Source organism: Engystomops pustulosus, chromosome 3 (genome assembly GCF_040894005.1).
Source record: "Engystomops pustulosus chromosome 3, aEngPut4.maternal, whole genome shotgun sequence".
Taxonomy (NCBI): Eukaryota; Metazoa; Chordata; class Amphibia; order Anura; family Leptodactylidae; genus Engystomops; species Engystomops pustulosus.
The window spans coordinates 85,302,970-85,327,693 of NC_092413.1; the positions used below are offsets into that span (position 1 = coordinate 85,302,970).

The 24,724-nt window shown below is 38.8% G+C and overlaps 1 protein-coding gene across 1 annotated transcript in view; it reads right to left on the reverse strand.

Moving 5' to 3' along the window:
* PACRG (parkin coregulated) overlaps positions 1-24,724 on the reverse strand; it is a 482,604-nt gene that overhangs the window by 152,094 nt on the left and 305,786 nt on the right. Inside the window, exon 4 of the mRNA XM_072141304.1 lies at positions 16,113-16,262. Coding sequence (XP_071997405.1) covers positions 16,113-16,262 — 150 coding nt within the window. The remainder of the gene's footprint in view (positions 1-16,112; positions 16,263-24,724) is intronic.

Consider the following 24,724-nt stretch of genomic DNA (forward strand, 5'->3'; position numbering starts at 1 on the left):
AAATTTTATTGTACTATGGGCCCCAGGTGGCATGAAATGAATAAACATTCAGTACTTGCCTTTCTCTAGCGTTGCATTGCAGCTCTTCTGTGATGGGCAGGCCTGTGCTGCACTGGAGCACCAGAGGGAGGTACATATAGCCTATTTTATTATTTTCATACCACTTGGAGCCAATAATATAATTATTATTATATTATTAATATAATCCTGGACATCCCTTTTATTAAAGTTACTGCTGTGCTACATATTAATATAAGGCTAAACCAACTTAAGATTGCAAAACAGAGGAAAACCCATGCTCCCAATCATATAAAACATGTATTTTATTAAAATAATATATTAAAAATTGTAATTCCTATGATAAAACTAAGATAGCTGACCACAAATATAGATGCTAACAATGACACTACATCAAAGGGTTATCCAGATGATAATATCATATAAAATACTGTGAATAAATATTTGTGGTGCTAAAAGACATTGGACAAATTTGTACAAGAAATTATAACAGAACAGCTAAGAAGCAATTTCCATACATACAATGAGGCAGAAAATACCTTAGGAGTTCTAGCACACTGTTGCACCCAGGGACACATTAACTAAAAATATATTATGGGGTTTTTTTAAGCATATTTATCAGGACCTCTGCGCCACTTGCGATTGTTTTGCCCTCTCTGCCACCTTCACGCCAGTAGTGCATGAAGGGGCGTGATGGGGGGGGGAACGCGGCTGTATCAGATGTTTGTCAGTCAAGCCTATATGTGTGGCCCTCCCACTTTCCAAGATGTTTGGGAAGATCTGAATATCAACTGCCTGATACTTTATTTCCCAGGAGTCTAGCAGTAGCTCCTATCATTAGAAAACATGCACACATTGTTGCCACTGTAAAACTTCTAGTTTTTTTAAAGGGTTTTCTTAAAGGAAATCTACCATTTGCTTTTATGCATTGTGAACCAAACATACCTTGAGAATGCTGTAACGAAACTGATGCAGAAACATATCCTGTTTAATCCCTGAACTGAGTGGTTTTGACCACTGACTGTCATACATTATACACATATTACTTCTACATACACAGGAGCTGCCTGAGCTGTCCAGACAGGACAAATCAATCTGATCTGGATGACTCATACATAGCAGTTTGGGGGTGGTGCAGTAATTGATTACGTCTGCCTGTCATGGATAACACAGTGATGGTGTATTCGGCTTATGCTGTGCAGGACAAGGCTAAAGCAGTGCATAATTAGGGTAATAGGAGAGTGCTGGGGCAGCTACAAGAGCAACAGAGCCTCATTATCATAGGTGTATAGTAGTTTTTTCAGCAAGTCCACTCAGTTCAGGGATTAAATTAGTTATATTTCTGCATCAGTGTAGCTACTGAATTCTAATGATATGTTTTGTTCACAATACATAAAAACAAATGGTAGATTTCCTTTAAGTAAAATATCATCAAAAATGTAAGTTTCTTAAGATACATTCCCTTTAAACATTATTGAACTTCTTTTACATATAGCCAATGTATTTAGTAGTCATGGTCACTAGATGTATAGACGGTAGACACCAGTCAGCCCATAATTCTTTACACTGGCCACTGAATACAGCCTTGTTCCAGCCTCAGTAGAAGTATTTCTGGCTCCGAGTAGCAGTTCTCACTTTATTTGTCCCCTTGCAGTCATGAGCCAGCATTTAGACATGCAGCATAATCAGAAACAATTTGTGGTTCAAAGTTGATAGTTTAGAGAATTTATTTGTGAAGTGATAGGAACAGGTTGTCCGCTGTTTGCAAAGGCTGCTCAATGATAAATTTGAACACTTCAGCAGAATTATTTGTATATACAGCTGGAAAAGAAAAATTTCAGGCAGATCAATCAGAAAGGTTATTACATTGATCTAGATTAATGATTATTGTGGTCAAGTAAATAAACACTGTTTATGGCCTTATTAAATGAGAAAGGGAACATTTAATTCTATCAATATTACTTTAACCTTTTTCTTAGTTGCACATAAATATTTCATATTACATTTTACTGCCTACTCTGTAGACCATGACTACAAGTAGACTTGCTATAGAAAGTAATCCAAACTGTAACCAGTGAAAGGATTGATTTTCAGCAACCACCAAATATATGTGGTCCCGAGCTCTAAACCTGCCTCAAATTTAGAGCGTGGTTTAAAGTAAAGGACAGTGATGACCTAACCATAGGAATTGTCATCCATTACAATAGTATAAGTAGAAGTGGAAACCTGAAAATAATACAATTAACATGTGAGTGTGTGTGTTTGGGGGGGGGGGGGGAGATCAAGGCCCACAAGGTGCCTTTTTTATTCAGGCCAGACCAAAAAAAGTATATGTCGAAATAACCAAGATAAAATGCTGAACCCCTTATGATCCCCTGTGCAGTGGTGGGACACGATGCATCAACAGAATGGGGTCCACTCTACCCCAAATGAATGGAACGGTAGGTGGACCATGCCTTCTCTTGCTTTTCACTTTCGAGAAAGGAACTACCTCGTGGCCACAGAACAGCTCTCATGGGTCTTGTCTTCACTCTCTTTAGGAGAGGATAACCTCTTTGTAAGCAAAAATGAAATGACATCCAAAGGGGTATTCTATTATGACAAAAAGAGACTGCAGTAATCAGATGGATAGTGACACCATATTCCAGAGCACTTTACAGATCATGTCTTTATATACACACAAAATAAGACATTACAGGCTAATAACCTGAAAGAATAGGAGTGAGGACCCTGCTCACGTGAACTTGCAATCAATAAGGAACAAGGGAAACAGGAGGGGTAAGGCTAAGCGCACCATTGTATATAGCACATAGGCTACTTAGTAGTACTAAGGAGTAGTAGTAGTACTCAGGAGTAGTAGTAGTACTCAGGAGCTCAGTGCATCTCTCACATGTGGCAGGTGCCACTTTGCCTATATTTAGCACTAGCTGGTGCTATATCCAAACTGTGTCTGAACAAGATCCATGACATTATTACTTCTTTTTTGGTATATAATATGTATTAAGGGAGGTCCTATTATTACGGTAGATTACTCTGTGTTGTATATTTTATAAGGGTAAATTCATACGGAGGGGATCTGTTGTAAAAATAATTGCAGTTTCCTAATACACTAAATAGGGCTTTCATAAATCCATATCGTTGACCCTAAAACATTTTAAATATTTGAAAATTATAGTCACTTACAAAAATGTTTTCTATCACTAAATCAGGTTGGGCTCCAGGTTTCAGTAGGCCCCTGGGCGACAGAGCCTCAGTGGGCCCCTTTGCAATAAACTCACATGGTGGCATTAAAAATTCAGAAACTAAAACAGTCTCCTGTTCCTTAAACTCTTCCCTATTTTATCATATCAAACAGCCCCCTTTGTATTTTATATACAAATGCCTTATACTTTTGTAAACAGTATAAAGCCTCACCTCCTACGGATTCATTAGATACAGCCCCTCGCCATTATGAATTCCTTATCTACACTTGCCGGGGAATATGCCCAGTACTGGCCCCGGCTGTGCACTGAATATACACTTATAACGGCTATCCACTAGTGCCGACTACAATCTTATTTTTCTGTTTGTATAAAGCGGTACATATAAGGCGGTAGAGTAGGACTGCATAATATCAATGCATTTGTTTGTCTTTTTCTGGACACATTCAGCATATTCATCAGTAGAGCTCCTGACTTATATGCTGAATGTGTCTATTGCTGAGAGATGGAGGCCTCCTTTTGGACTTCATCTGCTCAGTATACTTCACACCCCACAGGAATCTTTGGATGACAAAGCACAGTAGACTAAGCTTATTCTTCCTTCTTCCTGCTGTGAAACAAGTACACATTCAGTCATTATCACCTATTGCAGATATTTATTACCTGTGTCATGGAATACTAGATGTTGGCTTTTACACTATAATAGATTAATGTGGTGCACAGACGTAACTTATTTGTCACATTGCAGTACTGTATGTGCACCAAAAAATAAAAACAATATTTTGATGGAGAGTGATAATAAATGAAGCAGAAGTTCTGGATTGTTGGAGTTTATTTTAGAGTTGGGTCAGTAAGCCATATTGGATTTCCCTTATACTGTGGGTGTTCCCTCAGTGATGTAGGGCAGAACAGGAAGCTGTATGCCACTGTATAAGAATACATTGATATACACATCTGCACTTCTGCCCTCCTTTGTAAGTATATACTGGGAATCTTCCAAACATATTCTTACAAAGGAGGGCAGAACCAAGATGGGAACATAGTCTAAGACTTGCCACAGTGTTATAAAAATAGGCTAAACTTATTATGGTGGTAGGTAAATAGGCTAAACTTGTAACAGTTGTTTAAAAATAGGGTAAACTTTTTATTGGTGGTAGGAAAATAGCCTAAACTTATCACTGCAGTAGAAAAATAGGCTAAACTTGTTATGGTGGTAGGAAAATAGGCAAAACGTATTATGGTGGTAGGAAAATAACCTAAACTTAGCACTGTAGTAAGAAAATAGGCTACACTTACTGCCTTTTTCCTGTAAAATTCCACCCACTGCAGAAACTATATTGCATCCAATAAGTTGTCAATAGTGGAGCAGTGTCAAATCCTTATCTGCTGCTTTTTTATAACTAGAGTCTCTGGCCCAAAGGGCATAATTAATGGTGATTCAGAGCATTTTCACTGATATTTAGAGCTAATTTAGCCTTCCAGCCATCATAAAGAGTATTTGCCATCTGTGGACTCCTATAGACATAGATATGCAGGTAAACAATAAGTAATTAGGTAAACTAGCTAAAACAGAATGTATATTTAACCCTGACTGGTAATAAATCCATTCACAGTCACACAATTGCCCTACTTCTGAATCTCTAACGCCCGCACCTTCTCCGCTTTTACCAGGATACAGTACATTAGCAGCATTGGATTAGTGAGACTGAGATCTATCATAATGAAGTGAAATTAAACATTCATAGATACATGCAAGGATACATTTACATTTCTCAGATTTAGAAAATATATTATATTTAATCCTCTATAATGACAGTTCTACTAAAATAATGAAAAACATCAGTAAGAACAAATCTTTCGCCACAGGAGATATTCTGATAAGCTCCCGTTAAGAAAGGCAAAGGAAAATCTCCTGGAAACATGGGAAGTCTCTGTAGTCGAGATTTCTTTAGTTCTCTTCTAGTTGAAAACATGTCAGAATCCTCTATATTTTCTCCAATTGCGCTTTCAGTCTCCAGCCTGTGTAATGAACACCACTTAGAAATGCTTTATGCTTTCTGCAGGCGAATGTCACTAGATATATGAGCAACAAAACACAATTGCCAAATGTGCAGCTAAAATTAATACGGGTGCTATTTACCATTCCATTTACAATAAAGATGCTCTCATTTGCTTTTCCCTTCTAGAATACAAAGACTAATAGGTTCAGTATTAGCGGGGATTTAGATCTGACAGGTCAAAACAGTCGGTGGCTTGCATCCAAGCCCCAGCGCTATCTTGCATAAATAGCACTTTTTGCCATTGTTTCAACGATAAAACTCATTCATTGTCAATACTTAGAACACTCTGATTTCCTTTGAGATAATTATACATGCTGTTCAAATTACACATTACGCCTTAACCCTTTCATGGCTGCCAGCCTTATCACCTACTGTTCAGAATCTCTCCGCATTTCAAGCTCACTATGGTACTGCTCATACCAAAATAACTATAATTTTCTTGTAAGAAACCAATACTAAATTATGTGCTGCTTTTCTTGGCAGATCTCACAGCATACAAAGAAATCCATAGCTTATAGATATTTAGTGACACATTACAAAAACATTTTGCAGCGTCCTACAAAAAGGGATGTAATCATCCCAATGGAATCTTAGGCTTTCTCTAGCATTTTCTTTCACACCCCGGTGCGGAAACACGGCCCCCTTCTCGGAGCAATTAGAGAGGATGTTCAACCTCTTCAGATTTAGAAATCTGCAATTCACTTTTAAATTTCCTGCAGCTGTCACTTGATGCTGCAGCGAGACCCTGGGAAGCAATAGACTCATTCTCCTCTAGGGATGCCGAAAGCCTGGGACACTATGTACAAATCATCGGATAATGGGCTTCCATTTCTATATATATAAATGCTCTAGAAAATTTACAATCCATAAAATACAATAATGCCAAATGTCAGATCGCTTTATATAGTAGGTAAGTGGAACTCATTGCTTGTAGATTGTTTGCACATTAAGCCTGTATGGTGCATTCAAACAGACATACCAAAACATATTCTTTATCTAATTTACATAGGATTAGTAACCCTACATTACTTATCTCATATCTGTAGCAGCAAGCCAAATGCTGCTCTCATATGACAGTACAATTCAGCTTCTATAATGTCATTTCTGTAGGGCTTCCTAACCCTTCCCAATAGTTGATATTGGTGTTAAGGAAGGATGACACATGATGGTAGATAATCCACCGGAAGAGATTTTGGGCTGTGTCTTTTTTAGAATAATGCATGCCCAGGAGGAATAGATGTCAATTTCAGCCAACAGCATATTTACTGCAGAGTAGTACCAAAATGCAAATGCATTCTTACCAAAATGCAAATGCAAATTTGCGTCACATCTCAATTTTCAAAACTAATTATTACAGCCCTGAACAACTGAAAAACCGACCACATGAGGATGGCATCAATATGAAGGTTTTTTAAAATTAATGCTGTCACACGTAGCATCGTGTTTTAGTCAATACAAGACATTGGGTGCTGGTTATCAACTGCATGTGTTTCCATAGAAACGCATATGTGATCGGCTTTGGCACGCCCCCATGCACTTTGATTCTGTTTATAATCAGAGTCTATGCGCTACATGTAACAGAACCCTTAACTCTCATGACTGGCCAATGTAAATATATGTCAGCCGGTGGTGAAGTGATCACAGACTGAGCCCTCTCTATATGGGGTAAGTCTCAGCTGTATAATACTAACTGCCATGGTTGATGCTGCACATGGGCGCCCCCATATATAAATGGCCATCAGTGCCCCCTAGAGTGTAATAGAGAAACAGTGGGGGTCATTTACTAAGTGCCCGAATCGCGTTTTTCCATTGGGTTACCCGAATATTTCCATTTTGCGCTGATTTTACCTGAATTGCCCCACGCGATCGGATTGTGGAGCATCGGCACTGGCATGAACACTATGGAAATCGGGGGCGTGGTCATAAGAAAACCCGGAATAAACGCCGTATTTAAAACAAAAAAAAATGTCGCTTGACACGCGCACCCACGATAGCTTGGTGAACTCCAGTGAGCTCCGATGGACTTCAGCGCAGCAGCGACACCTAGTGGACATCGGGCGCACTACCTTAGTGAATTGCTGGAAGATACGAATCCTCCACAGAGAACGTGCTGCTGGATCGCAACAGGACGGGTAAGTAAATCTGCCCCAGTATGTTCACAATATACTGCAATACAGTTGTATTTTATCATACTGTATAAGTGATCAGACTGCTAGGGGGCTAACAAATAATAATTTAAAAAATGTAAAATAGTTTTCAAAACTATGAAAAAAACAGAACACAAAATAAATCAGAATCATGTTAGGTATCCCCACATCCAAAAATATTGAATCTATCAAACTATAAAAGTAATTAATCGCAGCGGCAAACCCACAACGAAATATACCTGGGGATTAAAACATAACTTATACTTTTTGATAAAAATGAACAAGCAATCACAATGCAAGCTTCAATAAGCATGCCCCAGTATGACCAAAAGGAGAGGCCATGACCTTTTCACAATGTGGTGAAAAGGAGATCTCACCTTTCTCATGCTTGTACAATACCCAAATCTGGCTCAATAGACTTGTGATATTCTGAAACTTGGGTTCAAGATGGTCTCACAGCAAATGCATTGTGAAGAACGTCAAATAGAGTGCACACATTAGATACAGACAGCGGCAAACCTAGTAACAGAAAATAGCAATAGAAAATTTCCAAACTGCCACTTTTTTCCCCATAAAATTTTTTCTAAAAAGTGCTCAAAAAGTTGTACAGGTGTCAATACGGTATCATGCAAACATCCTCTCATGACAATGACATCTTTCCCAGCTCCATACACTGAAGTATAACAAAGTTAGGTGTGTCAGAATATGGCAAGAAAGGCATTTTTTTTAATGCAACATTTATGACTTTTGTTTAATGGTTATTATTAAGACATAATCAAACTACATAAATTTGGCATCTCTGTGATCGTACTGACCCAAAGAATAAAGCAGATTTTTCATCTGGACCTTTACAAACTGTAAAAATAAATGCCATCAGAATATTCTGCAACTGTTGGTTTATTGCCAATTCCACCATATTTGGAATTTATTTGGAAGTACATGACACAGAATATTAAATGTTACTACTAGGAAATACAATTTGTCTTGCAAACAACAAGCCCTCATAAAGATTTGTAAACTGCAAAATTAAAAAAAACATGACTTAAGGAATGATTAGAGTGAAAAATGGAAATGCAGACACTTGAAAAAAATGGTTCAGAAGAGGTAAATTTAAACCCAGAACTATCAATATCAAATATTCCTTTTACCTCAATCTGCTATATAAGTCCTTGAGGATCCCAAATGTCGCTCATGACCCTGGCCCTTTACTCGAAGCCTAAACTCCCTGAGCATTTTGTAGATACAGCATAGTATGGTGTTCGCATAGAGATCATGCACAATTATGGTACCTGGTGCACCCTAACTGCTCATTAATATAGTTCATATGTGCATATATACAAAATCTAAACACACACACAAGGGTAGTACGGGCAATGGATGCAAGAGATAATGGATGCTGGCACTAAAAATAGAACTTGTCAATCATCGGGCGAGATAGCTGTTGCTTGTTGCTATAGTAGGAAGCTAATTGGAGCAGATCCGATACATTGCCTCACAACATCCAATACATTAAAATGAATCCATTGAATGATAATCAAATTCTATTCACATACAACTTCTCGGGTCATTGCTATAAACATAAATGGAATATATAAAGTAATAATGTAGTAAAGAAATTGAATCTATAATTGCATTCAAGGTACCTTTATAAATATAGATAGCCATATAAAACTAGATTTTTACTTCAAATTCTGCACTAAAATGTTAAAATAAGTCACTTTTATGTAGGAATAGAAATTTATCAAGCACTACCCATAAGACATGTCTCCATTCTAAGTTCACAGTATCATAGTATAGAATACCTTAATACAACAATCCGAGTCCTTCAAAATATTTTACATCCACTAAAAGAAACACGAAGCATTGACCCATCAATCTAAAAACGGTCAATGTTTATTACAAAATTCTTAACACATATAATGAAAATGTAGAAAAATTGGAATGGACAGCACTCTTAGAAAGCCACACTTGTACTGTGTTAAGAAAGCTTCATCCTTTATTTCATTCCAATTGGGGTGCAACACAGGAACAGCAAAATCAACGATGGACATGTTTCAAAGCTAGTGCGGCCTACTTATGACCTCACACCATTCACCGTACTGTCATGCATTTATGCATCAAGGAATAGACACACTCTCCAACCTACCCCCATCCGGGCCACATAAACCAAAAGTAATGCAAAACAATCTCTCAACAAACACCAAAGAAACTATAAAAACCCATAATCCCTCTACCTTGCTGCCAGTGAGATACTCATGGGGGGGGGGCGGAGCTACAGATCACATGACAGATCACTTGACTACCGGCATGCTCTTTACAGGGGGTGGGGCTAAAGGGCACATGATTAAATCAAGTGACTAATGACGAGACTTGTTTATAAATCACCATGGAAACCATGGGAAACCAAGCACAGACATGGGAGGCGTGTCTAAGTATGTCATTCATGCATGACAGTGCCTGAAACATATCAAGTGTGTATATAAGCATAAAAACAGCTAAAAACACATTTTTTTTGTCTTATTATTTAAAACACTCCATTTAGATAGCGGGCCATATTAAACTATTATGAAAACCAAGTAAAAATAGCCCCACAATGCTATGGATTGTATATTGCAATCCGGAAAAACACGCATGAAACATGTAAACATCAATAGATAAGTATTAACACAGTACAAGTGTGGCTTTCTAAGAGTGTTGTCCATTGCTATTTTTCTGAATAGTCGGTTTCTGGAGTTGAGGACCTATAGGCGTGCACAACAACACGGAGATACTGCTGGAGTCTATTTACAAGTGATTGGGTAAGCAAACCAGATTTTCTTTGCTTTTTACAAAATAATGAAAATATTACCATATAATAGCAAGAAGAATTAATAGCTACATATAGCCAATGAAGGGGCCACCTATGTAGTGTTTCTCAATCACTTCAGGATAATCACAGTTATAACATATCCAAAAGTGAAAAACGATAAGAGACAGAGTCTATGGAGTCCTAATTCAAATACGAAGCAGTACACAGTTATAACAAACCTTTGTGCAATAGGCCTCTCTTGAACATGTACATAGAGTCCGCCATAACAACCTCCTGCGGCAGAGAGTTTCATAGTCTCACTGCTCCTACAGTAAAGAACCTTTGTCTATGGCAATGGTAGAATCGCCTCTCCTCTTGGTGTGGAGGATACCCCCTTGTCCTGGTCACAGGCCTAGGTATACAAAGATCCTTGTACTGCCCATCCAGGTATTTGTACATCATAATGAGGTCTCCCCCAAGCCGTCTTTTTTCTAAACTGAATAACCCCAAATTTTGTAATCTGTCATTGCATTTTAGCCCCTGATGCCCCCAATAATCATGGTTGTTCTACTCTGCACCCGTTCCAGTTCTACTATGTCCTTTTTTCTTAGACTGATGCCCAAAACGGTTAACAATATTTAATGTGTGGCCTGAGCAGTGATTTGTATAAGGGCAAAACGATATCCTTATCATAAGAATCTTTTCTTCTCTTGATACATCCCTTTATTTTATCTCCTGTAGCAGCAGCCGCCTGGCTCTGGACACTAAAATTAAGTTAACCATCCACCAATATCCCCAAGTATTTTTCAGCTCCAGTCTTACCAAGTAATTGACTTGTTTCCACAGCCCAAGTGCATAACTTTACATTTATCTACATTAAACCTCATCAGCCATTTATCTGTCCACTCCTCAAGCTTACACAAATCTCTCTGCAATGCTATACTATTGGCCTCAGTATTTATTACTTTACACAGCTTAGTATCACATGAAAATATTGAAACTTGACTCTATAAACCCACTACAAAGTCATTTATAAAAATATTAAAAAGAAGTGGCCCCAAAAGTAACCCCTCTGGCACTCCACTGGTAACGTCATCCCAATCTGAGAATGTGCCATTAATGACACTCCTCTGTTTTCTATCACTAAGACAATTACTTACCCAAATACAGAGATTTTCCCCTAGTTCCAGCAGTCTCATTTTATGTACCAAGCTTTTATGCTGCATTGTATCAACTACCTTGGAAAAGGCCAGATATACAACATCCACAGCCTTCAGGGTGGAACTTACCTCCTCATAGAAGCCATTCAGATTAGTCTGACAGGACCGATTCCTCATAAACCCATACTGATGCTGTGTTATAAGGTTATGAACAGTGAGATACTCCAGGAAAGCATCTCTAACAAACCCCTCAACTATTTTCCCCACAGCAAAAGTTAGGCTAACAGGTTTGTAGTTTCCAGGATCACTTTTGATACTTTTTTGTATATTGGTACCACATTTGCTATGCGCCAGTCCTGTGGAACAGAACCAGTTCTAAAGGAATCTTCAAATATTAAAAATAATGGTCTTTCTATCTCAGTACATAGTTCAGGCAGTCCCAGGGGTGTACACCATCTGGGCCAGGTGATTCATATCTTTTATTGGTTGTGAGGCAATGCCGTACCTCTTCCTGTATTAAACTGAGAATTTACATTATTTTTCATCATGTCTTCCCCCAGGGGATTTTCATCCCCTGCAACATTCAGTAGATTGACCCTTTCCTAATCTCCCTCCACCATGACCCTCAGGTTATTCTTCAGAAGGCCCACAATCTCCATTTTTAGTTTCTTATCATTTATATATATCTTAAAAATTATTTGGGATTATTTTCACCTTCCTTGGCAATAATTCTTTCAGTCTCCAATTTTGCTGCCTTCATCTGTTTTTTTTTTTACCTTCACGTTCTAGCACCTTAAACGCCTTATCTTTCTCACTTACTGCTCGCCTTACAGTACTAGTTAACCACATTGGCTTTTTCTTTTTTCTCTTATGCTTTTTCCCATATGGTATGTGTTTCTCACATTCCTTATTTAGAATATTTGTGAAAATATCCCATTTTTTTGGTGCTTTTGTTTTTGAGAACATTGTTTTTGACTATAAGGTCCCAACATGTGCTTTTTTTTTGTGCATTCATGATCAGTAAGTGAGATCGTATATTATAGACACTAGTGAATGGATTATTTAGAGTGGCTTTTGGATCATAATGATTGGTAGACTTTTCAAATTACTACTGTATATATTTTTTAATATACAGGCAGTCCCCGGGTTACATACAAGATAGGGTCTGGAGGTTTGTTCTTAAGTTGAATTTGTATGTAAGTCGAAACTGTATATTTTATAATGGAAGTTCTAGACAATTTTTTTTCTTTTGCCCCAGTGATAATTGGAGTTTCAAAATTTTTGGTGTAATTGGACCAAGAATTATCAATAAAGCTTCATTACAGACATCTTACAGCTGATTATTGCAGTCTGGGACTATAGTAAAGCATCCAGAGAGCTTCACCAGAGGTCACAGTGGGCAGAGGGGTCCGTCTGTAACTATGGGTTGTCTGTAAGTCGGGTGTCCTTAAGTAGGGGACTGCCTGTACAATGGCACATACTTTATGAATTACTATTTATGTATGGCAGTTGATTCTTACTGTTTATTGTTCACTTTATTATAAATGTGTCACGTTATTTGACAGTATAACTGATGTGAATAATGATGAATAAATTACTGGTTATATATATGATATATATATATATATATATATATATATATATATATATATGGAATGCTTAAAGGAAGATAGTAAATTACACTAGTATAAAACAAATACCAAGAACTGTGTCTGCAGCTGGAACGTACAAGAGATTTATCTTGTCAGAAGATGGTTAGATATCTGGAAGTAACTCATTGAATCATCATCATTAGACTGGCTTTTTTTGTTCATTACCTGCAAGATTAGGCGGCTGCTTCTAATTATGTACACAGGAGACAAATATTGCAGCCTATCTTACACAAACACATCAATAACAACATTATCAAGAAATCTCTAGGCCTTTGTTGATCATTAGAAATGCCAAGATCACAGAACGTACAAGAGCTCTAATTCCAAATACCTATTTTTTTTATCTGTGTGAAAATGAAGTTTCCTAGTTAAGAACACTTAATGAGGCAATTCCATAACTGACAGTGTGCTGGCCGGAGAGTGGGGAATGCAGCAGCATTGTAAAATTCTAATTATACAATATACAGGAAAAACGGTAAAGCGAGAGAGTGCCCCCTCTCCAACATGTTAATGTGAACGGTTCAATGAGTTCATAGCATAGACGGCATTTGCAATAAGAAATGCAGCCAATACTATTACCATTGGAAACACTAACCTTTTTACACACATCTACTCACTGTTCTTTCTCCCTCAATCTCATCAAACATTTATGAACAGTGGCAATGCCTCTGTGGGAAGTTGACGCTAGATATTGATACACAGAAGTGGCTAGAAAGCTCCTTCATAGAAATGAGAGATTATGACTTTCTTATTATACAGCCATGGCCCCTGCTTGTTAAATTTCACTCATTAAGAAGTACCCTCACTCTGCGCAGTGGCATCATTCTTTTTAGTGCTACTCGTTTCATAGACTTCAATAGAAGTATGTTCTTTGAAGTGGAATTATTCTATTAAAATGATAGTTTTGATCCAGAAGACGGAGGACTCATTCAATCAAGCTATTGTACTTCGACAGCTTTGTTTTCGAGGTCTAGGACGCTGAACAATATACATAGACAAACATAATTATCAAAGGCATAGGAAGTAAACATCAGGGCAATAGAAGCGAAGGACAGGAAATGCAGCTTTATGTTGGTAGAAACATAGTCATTTTAGCAAAGCACTCGTAGGAATATATAGAAATAATCCACAACTGGAACATCTGGAGACTTATAAATTATGATTCTGCAATCACAGACACTTCCTCCTTGCATTTCTAATGATCTTCTGTGTTACACTCAAAAGGGGCTCACAGCTTCTGCATTTCTGCAGTTTATTATTTTTTTTCTTACATTTTTCTCTCAGACAAACTAAGGGCAGATAAGAATCTACAATATACATAGAGGCAGTGGATCCGCTGTATCCTTTCATCTCTCTGTAATATCCCACATGCAAATATTTACATCTGTGCACTTGCAAACAGATATCTCACACTGGTTATATGATGGCGGCAGACAGATTTTAAGGGAGATCTAAATCAGGCAGAAGGATGCCATTGCCTATTTTACAGAGATTCAATTTATCTTGCATAAGTACTGTCTACTGTGTATAAAGTAGCTGAAGCTCCTACTGCAAGGAAGAGACTCGCTATTCATTTCTTGTGGTGTCTTAAAGGGATTTGTTATTTTTAATCCCTCTGGGACCCATATAAAAACTGGAACCTGGACAACCATTTAAATCTACAGAACCATCTAATGTATATGAGGACGTGACACTGTTGGACTTCCAATTCTCAAATTCAAGACAAAATTAACCAACTCTAAGGTGTCTATCAATTGCATAATACCCTCATTATGAAGAGAATGTCGGGTGCAATGAGCATACATCTATATGAGGAATTAATGAGTAATATTAAAATTGTAAGGCCAACTTGTATCGGTCATTTAACTTTGCAAGTTATCCTCTATCCACAGGGGTTCCAACGGCAGAGACCCCCACTGATCTCAGGAAAAGGGACACCCAGGAATCTGGAGAATGAGGGTCCCGTTCTCACTAATGTGTGGATCAGCAGGATGAGTGTGGCTCTCTCTGTCACTCACAGTAATTGGGATTGCTAGACGAGCTGGCCTGTAGCTCGTGCCAATAGTCAGAACAGCGGCCCTTTTCTTTGGACTGCTGGGGGTCCCATTCTTATAAATGGTGGGGTTCCGAGCAGTCGAATCCTTCCAATCAACCTCTACAGCCCATTTAAATGAAGAACAACATCAACATTTCTTTCGCAAGACTGAATTAATACTAATCTTCAAAACTGTAAAAGTGAATCTTCATAAGAGTACTGAGTATTCGAAATGTAGCACTATGCTCTTAACATATCACAACACATGGTGTCATTTATCATTTCTTACTGGAGGTCTCATTTACATAATATCAGTCTAGATGTTACTGAAGGAAGCACATTCTGGCTCATTTTTCACTTTTTGTACTTACAATAGGGAGACAGATCAGTGGAGTATTATATAAGAAATTGCCTTCCATTATACATGGATTACATCACAGGGAAGAAAGTGAACAGTTAAATTAGCAGTAATTGATTCTATCAGAAGTTGTGGAGAAAGAATCCATGGTGACTGTGTGCTAAATAGAATGTGGAATACCAAGCTGTTAATACACTTAAAGGAACAAGTTTTCTTTGTTACAGAAATGAAGAAACTGCCATTATCACTTAAGTCTGGCTATGAATCAAATGAAGCAGTGACAATGGCTGTCAATTGGAATTTGGTTTTTTCGAGAGCCCATCCAAATTATAAGCTCATGTTTATAGCACATGAGCTGACAACAGAATGCACTCATCTATTGCAAAGCAGCAACAGAACTTTAAGATGTAATTATTAGAAGATTAGACAAAGGCGCCAGCGCTTCTGTACTGTGTTTAATAAGCTGGACGTGAGATGTGTCATAAATGAAAAAGTAATTTTATTACAGCCCCGCACTGGGAAATGTTCTCCAATGATCTCCAAATGGATCTAGGTTTAGCAGTGAAAATATATTATCCAAGCCTTGTTACCATACCACGTGATTCATTTTACTCTAAACTAAATGGAATCACTTTACAAGACAATATACATTTTCCTGATGACATTATATATGAATGTAAAATATCAGGCCTACCATTCATGTTTTTGAAGATGTTGAGGATTGGGAGAATTTGGCGGTAGTAAGGCACGAGAGCTTCTCCCACCATTTCAGCAGAGATGACAAGGTGTTGGAGTACTTTCAGGGTGGTGCACATCACTTGCCTATTGCGGATATTCAAAGCATCTAAAATAAAATGAAAGCATTGATATTGCAAACTTGAATAAATCTGCCTATTGACATTATATACATGAATGCCTGAGACTGTCCTTCATCTTTAACCACACATTGACCATATGTTGTATAGTTCCTATTAACAAAATATAATTTGCTCAAGAGCTCATCAAAGAGCTCCCTCACTTACAGTCAAGAGTGATATAACCCATAAGAAAACCCCTGAAATAGGGCCTCAAAGATCAGAGCAGCCTCACACAATGGGGTGCAGCCAATGCTCTCATATCAGATGTTAAAAAAAACATCTAGGTTAGGGGAAAAGGGAAAAGCAGGATGTCAATAAAGCTACGGCAAACTAGGAAGTATAAATTCCCTGTGATGCCATTTGGAGTGGAGCTGTTCATTAAAGGAATCCCAGAAAAAAACATTACTATGTACCCTCTACTTGGGAACTCTTACCTACTGAACATTTACACAGCTTTTTACAGAAGCTTCCACCTTCGCTCTTGTGAAATTAATGCTTAGTACTTATGTACGGTTACAAATTTAGTGCACCACCGAAAGGCTACATACCACATCACAAGCATAAACATACAACAGAAAAAAACACCCAATAAGTAGAGTAAAACCATGTTTTTCTCACACGATTGTGAGAAAAGGACTGCAACCAAGATGATCATAGGTTTTCGTATATGTGCCCAATTATTATATTTTTATGGTTAACCAGAAATATTGCACTGAGTCACTGTGTTGAAAATGGCCAATGACAAATGCAAACCTTTCCATAAAACTGCTGTATGATAGACATATAGCTAGCCAATTAGGTAACACCAAATGATATCACGCTGATTAAACTTGCATATGCAGTAGCACACAGCATCCCTTTTTATAATACCAACACCAAAGAAAAAATAACAAAGTTACAATAATTCATATCAAAGTTTATTTAGAATATCATGATAAAACACAGTGTTAAAAAATATTAGATAAAGAGGTTCTCCAGGGGCAGTCACAGGATAGGGTCTAACTTGCTGAGGTCTTAGTGATGGGATCCCTATGGATCTTAAGAATGGGGATCTGTTGTACCCCCGGTGAACGGAGCAGTCTGTTTCGCATGTGCCAGCTGCTTTATTCATCTTATTAACAATGATATTTCTTTTGAACATTTAACATTCATCCTCATTATCAATGATATTTCCCTTGAATATTTCTAAACACACAAATCCAAAAAAGCAATATCTATCTCATTCACTTTAGAAATCAGAGCCATTGATCCTACTAAATAATTGGTTTGTTCACACGGCATTTTGTCTTCAATAACAATACAATGGAGCCATGGCAGCACTGCCAGATCTATGATTGGATACTGATGTATCCTGAAGAAGCCCATTGACTTAAAATGAGTCTGTAAAGTTTCCTTGGGTCTTTAAGTATTTTTATAATGGTGCTGCAGTATGAAATCTCAATCACTTAGACCTAGCTCAAGGCACACATTGACTTCTATTATGCACATTCACAATGCAGTGCATATGTGGCGTCTCACTGCACCATGAATGTGCCGTGCAGCCACTCCCCAGATTATAGACCAGGTCCTATATTTGCCTGGATTTGCGGTGTGGTTGGTCATTTTCAATGGACAAGGTGGGGTGCCAATATCCTACGGAGCGCAATCAACGAGTCGGAAATTGCACACTGCCTCGAATTCTGACAGATTGGATAGATGCCACTACGAGGGTTTCACAACTGAAAGAAGCGGCCAACTCAATAGCCTTAAAATCATCTCTAATACAGACATAGCTGCATTTAACATCTCTTGATAGGTAGAATGTATAAGCAGAAAAGCATTTCTCCTAGAATGAAAGAACAGATGTGTAACTTTAATGCAGACAATGTCTGTTTTCATAGGATATTTTATTAATATAAATGGTTTTATAAAGCAACACAAAAGACGCAGCAGATTCCATGCTGCAGTAAATGAATGATGCATTACATTAAGCATCTTGCTTTAAGTGGGACAAGCCATGAATTAATTATAGGTAATACTGTATAATTAAAGTACTAACTGTACAATGAAAAATATGCACAATTATTCTTGTCTTGGTGGGCCCTTAACTCTCCAATGTTATGTGCATTTACCTGACAAAGAAGATTTTCTTATCACATTAAGATTTATCAACTGCTTGACATATGATCAAAAACCTTCTTAGTCAAAATAAGTGTCCAGCCTTAACAAAGGCATAACTAAACCTTTATAGTACAAACAGTCCCCCAACTTACATCACCAGTACATAGCTAAAGGGTGAATTGCAAATGTTATGTATAAATCCTAAAAACTATAAAACCTTTAAATATCCTTTTAAAAATGAAAACAGTAAAAACCGTAATTAGTATTATAATAGGCACAGAAGGAATGGTGGAATCCACCTAGCCCAGTGATGGCTAACCTATGACACGCGTGTCAGTGCTGACACACGTAACCATTTTCACTGACACACGGCTGCCTGAGAGTTAAGTTTCAACCTACATGACCAGGTGCAGGCTGAGAGATTGCACTGAGCTTCCGGCACTCCTCCCTCCTCCTCCTCCCCCGGGCCGGCCCCTTCCCATGTGTGAGCTTTGCCTAGTGTCTCCAGTCAGCACAGGTATCAGCATGGGGCACAGCAGGAGAGGTGACCCGGCCATACACCCAGGAGGCTCCTCTGCAGCTCCTGATTGTTGTGGTGGGGGGAAGATGGCATCACAGTCAGAGGTCACATCGCTGCTGCCTTGTGTGATGTCCCAGCAGCTGCCACCTCTACACTGACCATCTCCACAGCAGGGGCAAGGGAGGACAACCACTCTCATCATATAGTAAGTAAGGTCAGTGCACTGTATGATAGAAGACAGTCATCAGGGCTTGTGTGTCAGTTTTGTGATGTACAAGCCCAGACATTGCGAATCTTTTGCTCCTCACACCTTCTCCATGCCAAGAGGGCATGAGGGAGATGCAGACAGCGGCGCCTGCGCCCTCGCTATAACCTGTGAACTTTCATGATAGAAAGTTCACAGGTTACTAAGCATTTCCACACCTGTCTGATTGTAACCGATCTATTACAATGTGCGATTTGCACATAGTAATAGATGATTGGGAAAATCCCCATATACTGCCATAATGTAGTATGGCAGTACATGGTAGGATCAATCAGACAACCTACGGTTAAAGTACCCTAGAAGTTAAATAGTATACATATTTGTTATTTAAACTATAAATATCACAAAATTATGTTTTTTTTGTCAAGGTGACACACCACCCGAGTTATGCTCGGTTTTTTGGCGAATTTTGACACACCAAGCTCAAAAGGTTGCCCATCACTGACCTAGCCAGAGTAAAAACCAATCAATTCATTTACATTGAATGTTTGTCAGGAACTCAAGGGAAATATTACTGAGGCCTCTTTCACATTGCTGTATGCAAGTCTGGGCTACATACAGCGGTGCACTGGAGAGGAGGAGGGATGAACGCTGCTCAACCCTCCCCTCTCCAAAGTGGTGCAGTGTGCCCGGCCGTAAACAAGGGAGAAGATAGAGCATGTTCTATTTTTTTCCAGTGAATGGTACATTATGGTGCCACACATGTGTGTGCGCTGTACCGCATCCAGGCGCCATAGACATCTGTGGGGACATATATCAGGGCCGCAAATTTCCGGCCTGATGTACGTCCCCACAATGTCTAAGTGAAAGGGGCCTTAGTGTGAGACCTACCACAGCCAAGCCACAATTTATTATTATCACCATCCGACCTATCTTTGTGGTTTTCTATCAATAAGCATGCAAATAGACAATGGGGCTTATTTATCTTAGGCTTTTCTCTCTATTTTTTCCGCAAAGTGCAACTTTTCCACTCGCCTGGCAAAGTTAGATTTACAAGAAGGCTAAAAGATTTAAGCTAAAAGAGTCAACAAGTGTTATAAACTTTCTTCTTAATGCTGGGACATTTGTACTGCATTGTGTACTATACTCTGCACCACGGTAAAAGGAGAACATCCGTATATTGTAGACTGTGGATATGTGCAAACTTATCGCTACTAACCCCTTTTTGAATTTATAACATATATCAATAGAAACACTGCTACCTACAGTGAATAGCAATGGCTTCCTGTTATATTTATTATTTTGTTATGTATGTAAACTTGTGTTATGCATCTATGATGATTTTATATACAGTACAGACCAAAAGTTTGAACACACCTCCTCATTGAAAGAGTTTTCTGTATTTTCATTACCATAAAATTAGTAGATTCACACTGAAAGCATCAAAACTATGAATTAACACATGTGCAACTATTTACTTAACAAATAAGTGTGAAACAACAGAAAATATGTCTTATAGTTTAGGTTCTTCAAAGTAGCCACCTTTTGCTTTAATTACTGCTTTGCACACTCTTGGCATTCTCTTGATGAGCTTCAAGAGGTAGTCACTTGAAATGGTCTTCCAACAGTCTTGAAGGAGTTCCCAGAGATGCTCGGCACTTGTTGGCCCTTTTGCCTTCACTCTGTGGTCCAGCTCACCGCAAACCATCTTGATTAGGTTCATGTCTGGTGACTGTGGAGGCCAGGGCATCTAGTATAGCATGCCACCACTCTCCTTCTTGGTCAAATAGCCCTTACACAGCCTGAAAGAGTGTTTGGGGTCATTGTCCTGTTGAAAAATAAATGATGGTGCAACTAAACGCAAACCGGATGGAATAGTATGCCACTGCAAGAAGCTATGTTAACCATGCTGGTCCAGTACACCTTCAATTTTGAATAAATCCCCAAAGCACCAGCAAAGCACCCCCATGCCATCACACTTCCTCCTCCATGCTTCATGGTGGGAACCAAGCATGTAGAGTCCGTTCGTTCACCTTTTCTGCAGTGGTTGGAACCAAAAATCTCAAATTTGGACTCATCAGCCTAAATTACAGATTTCCACTGATCTAATGTCCATTCCTTGTGTTCTTTAGCCCAAACAAGTCTCTTGTGTTTGTTACCTGTCTTTCGCAGCGGTTTCCTAGCAGCTATTTTACCATGAAGGCTGCTGCACGCGCAGTCTCCTCTTACCAGTTGTTTTAGAGATCTGTCTGCTGATACAACTCTATGTGGCAGTGACCTGGTCTCTAATCTGAGATGCTGTTAACCTGCTGTTAATCTGAGGCTGGTGACTTGGATGATCTTATCCTCCGCAGCAGAGGTGACTCTTGGTCTTCCTTTCACATGAGCCAGTTTCTTTGTAGTGCTTGGTTGATTTTGCAACTGCACTAGCCATAATACATATTCTAACAGTCTATTCAGGATAGGACTATCAGCCATGTATCCACATGACTTCTGCACAACACAACTGATGGTCCCAGCCCCATTTATAAGGCAAGAAATCCAACTTATTAAACCTCATAGGGAACACCTGTGATGTGAAAACATTTTCTGGTGACTACCTCTTGAAGCTCATCAAGAGAAGGTGCAAAGCAGTAAACAAAGCAAAAGGTGGCTACTTTAGAGAACCTAGAATATAAGACATATTTTCAGTTGTTTCACAATTTTTGGGTATATAATTATAGTTTAGTATATAATTCCACATGTGCTAATTCATAGTTTTGATGCCTTCCGTGTCAATCTACAATTTTTATAGTCATGAAAATACAGAAAACTCTTTGAATGAGAAGGTGTGTCCAAAATTTTGGTCTGTACTGTATGTATATATATTTATAATTTATTTTTTAAATCTTTTCATGTTATCTCCTATCCAATGTTATTTTAATATTTTTAATTTAAGTATGTGTCTGAAAAACAAAAGGATAAACTACCAACAAGCAAGTCATATACACATATATTTATACATATATTTATTTTGCATATTTTGAGGGTCAGAAGGAGGCAATATTGTATTGTGATCCAGAATGACCATTTTAGACATGTATAATTATATTATTACTGTCTCTGAGTGGGGACATGAAACAAGATGCACAAACAAATAACACAAAAACAAGGTAAGAGGTCTGAGTCACAATGGGGATAGCAAATATGGTACAAAAGGGAATTCCTTTGTAAGGCTAAATTCACACTGCTGTGAGCCCGCCGCACCGTAGCACGGCGGGCACACGGCAGCGCGGGGAGAGGAGGAGGAGGTGAGCGCAGCTCACCCCCGCCCCTCTCCATAGGAATTAATGGCACACGGCGCCGTAATTACGGGCAAGATAGGACATGCCCTATCTTTCCCCGGGCTACGGAGCGGTACGGTGCCGCACGTGTGCTGCACCGTACTGCTCCCGTACAGGGCCGTGAGCCCATAGAAGTGTATGGGGGACGTATATCGGCCGTATATACGTCGGCCGTATATACGTCCCCCATACTGTAGTCTGAATGTAGCAGGAATTCCCTTCAAATAGGGTTTAGGAGTAATTTAATAGGATAATATGGTTTGAGAAAATAAAACATGAAGGGGCATTCCCACAGCAAACGTGCCAACAGAATTCCTGGAATCTGCACCTATTTACTAAATGGATGGTTCCTTAATAAAATTCCTGGAGGATGACAACCCTCATATCTGTCACCTCCAGGAGTATATAACTGACCATGAATGTGTACAGCTCTTTCAATCAATGTTCCCATGAATTTCCACTGCTGATTTGTCCTGAATTGGGAAGTGCCAAAATCTATCATGTAAACATACCCTTACAGGATCTGAGAAAATATTGTCCTCCCTCACATAAATGCATTTTCTGTAGTATATAGGGAGAACATTTCAGAATAATGTTTGGATCCATGCTGCATATTACATAGTAGTCCTTGTAAGTGCTGCATTAACTTATTTAATATAATGTGGATCTTTCAGATTTACAGGATAACTAGTCGTGTTGGTAAAACCTTTTCTTACATATATATTTAGTATATATTTTCTACCTCCAGGACACTGAGAGTTTCCGCCCAATAGCCAGGGGGCTTAAGGAATTCTCACTGGATTCAAGTCAGGGCTAAAATGTCATATGTTGGTACAGAGCCCTTAACCCTTTGTTATGTGAGCCAGTTATAAAAACACTGATTATGCTTTTTACGCTTTCATTTTTTCCCCTTTTTTATTTCTACAAAGCAACGTATTTCAGGCCCCTGAGGCACTGTAGGGAATTAAGCAGGACTCTGCTGGGAATTGTAAAAAGGCCTTTATTAGTCAAAGCCTTCAATGTACTAAAAGATGGATTGCACTCCTGATGTTATAAAACGCTGCCTTGTGTGACTGTTATTTGTTCCCACAGTTTCTGCTGACACCTCACTAGCCCCCAAGAAGCAGGCTATTCTTCCTTCACATTGGCTCCGTTATTAGTGTATTCAATTAAAAAGTATAAAGAAATCACAGTTACGTATTTTGGACATTCTGACAACAGGAAGTCAACCTGTGAAGGAACAGATGAGCTTGTCTGTTTGCTTATGTGGAAATTCTGCAAAGTTAACAATTTCTCTCAGAAGCCCTTGAAAGGATTGATAGCACAGTCAAGTGAGAGTTCCTTTCAAATTGCTTGCCACATAGAGCACTTTGTTATATACATGTAAAAGTTCACCTTTAAGTTTAAATGAAATCTACCATCAAAATCAAGCATGATGAACCAGGGACACTTATGTAGGTGCTTGTACAGGCAGTTGTACTCCTCTAAAAAAGTCCCACACGGATAAATCTGCATAGAACTTTTCTCCCTCTGCCGGGCCATGCTCCTCACTGCTGCAGCTCACTGTCCAGATAGAAAGTCATTCAGCAGAGCTTAAGTGACCTGCAGCAAAGAACTGTGCTCCGGTCACATGACTGCTATATGCCGCAAGCTTCAGCAGATGCGCCCTGCCTTTCAAGTGTGTCCCCATGGCAGTGTGTGCTCCTGCACACAATGCCATCAGCAGGATCAGGTTGTCACACAGAAAGCCTGATTCAGTAAATCCACTCTGCATGTCTTTATGCAGATTACTGATAACAGTTAAAGGGAACCTGTCCCCAGGAACCTCATTTTCACTAAAGACAGATTGCAGGATCCCATCACACCTGCATTTCAAATATGTCTTTCTCCCTCTGCCTGCTGTGAAATTACAGCAGGCAGAGGGAGGGGGGAGTACTTTGGGACTAGAGGGGCGGTTGAGACATTGTAACGTACTAGTAACACCCTCAAGAGCCGTTATTTACATCATTTCAGAAGGAAGGAGCCATGGTTAATAAATATAAGCAGATTACCACAGTCTGGATCATTGAACAAGTGTCCCTGGTTTATCATGATGGATTTTGATGGTAGGAATTTAAAGATGTAAGGGGTTGTCCAGAGTTTGGAAAGAGGGACAATTTTTTCCATTAACCCCACCACACCTTCCCATTGGTTGTGTGCGCCATTGTAGCTTGGCTACATTTACTTTAACCACGTTAGGCTTGGGTTGTTTTTTGCAGTTATTCAATTAATGGCTCTAACTTTTATATTTTTTGTCCTAGT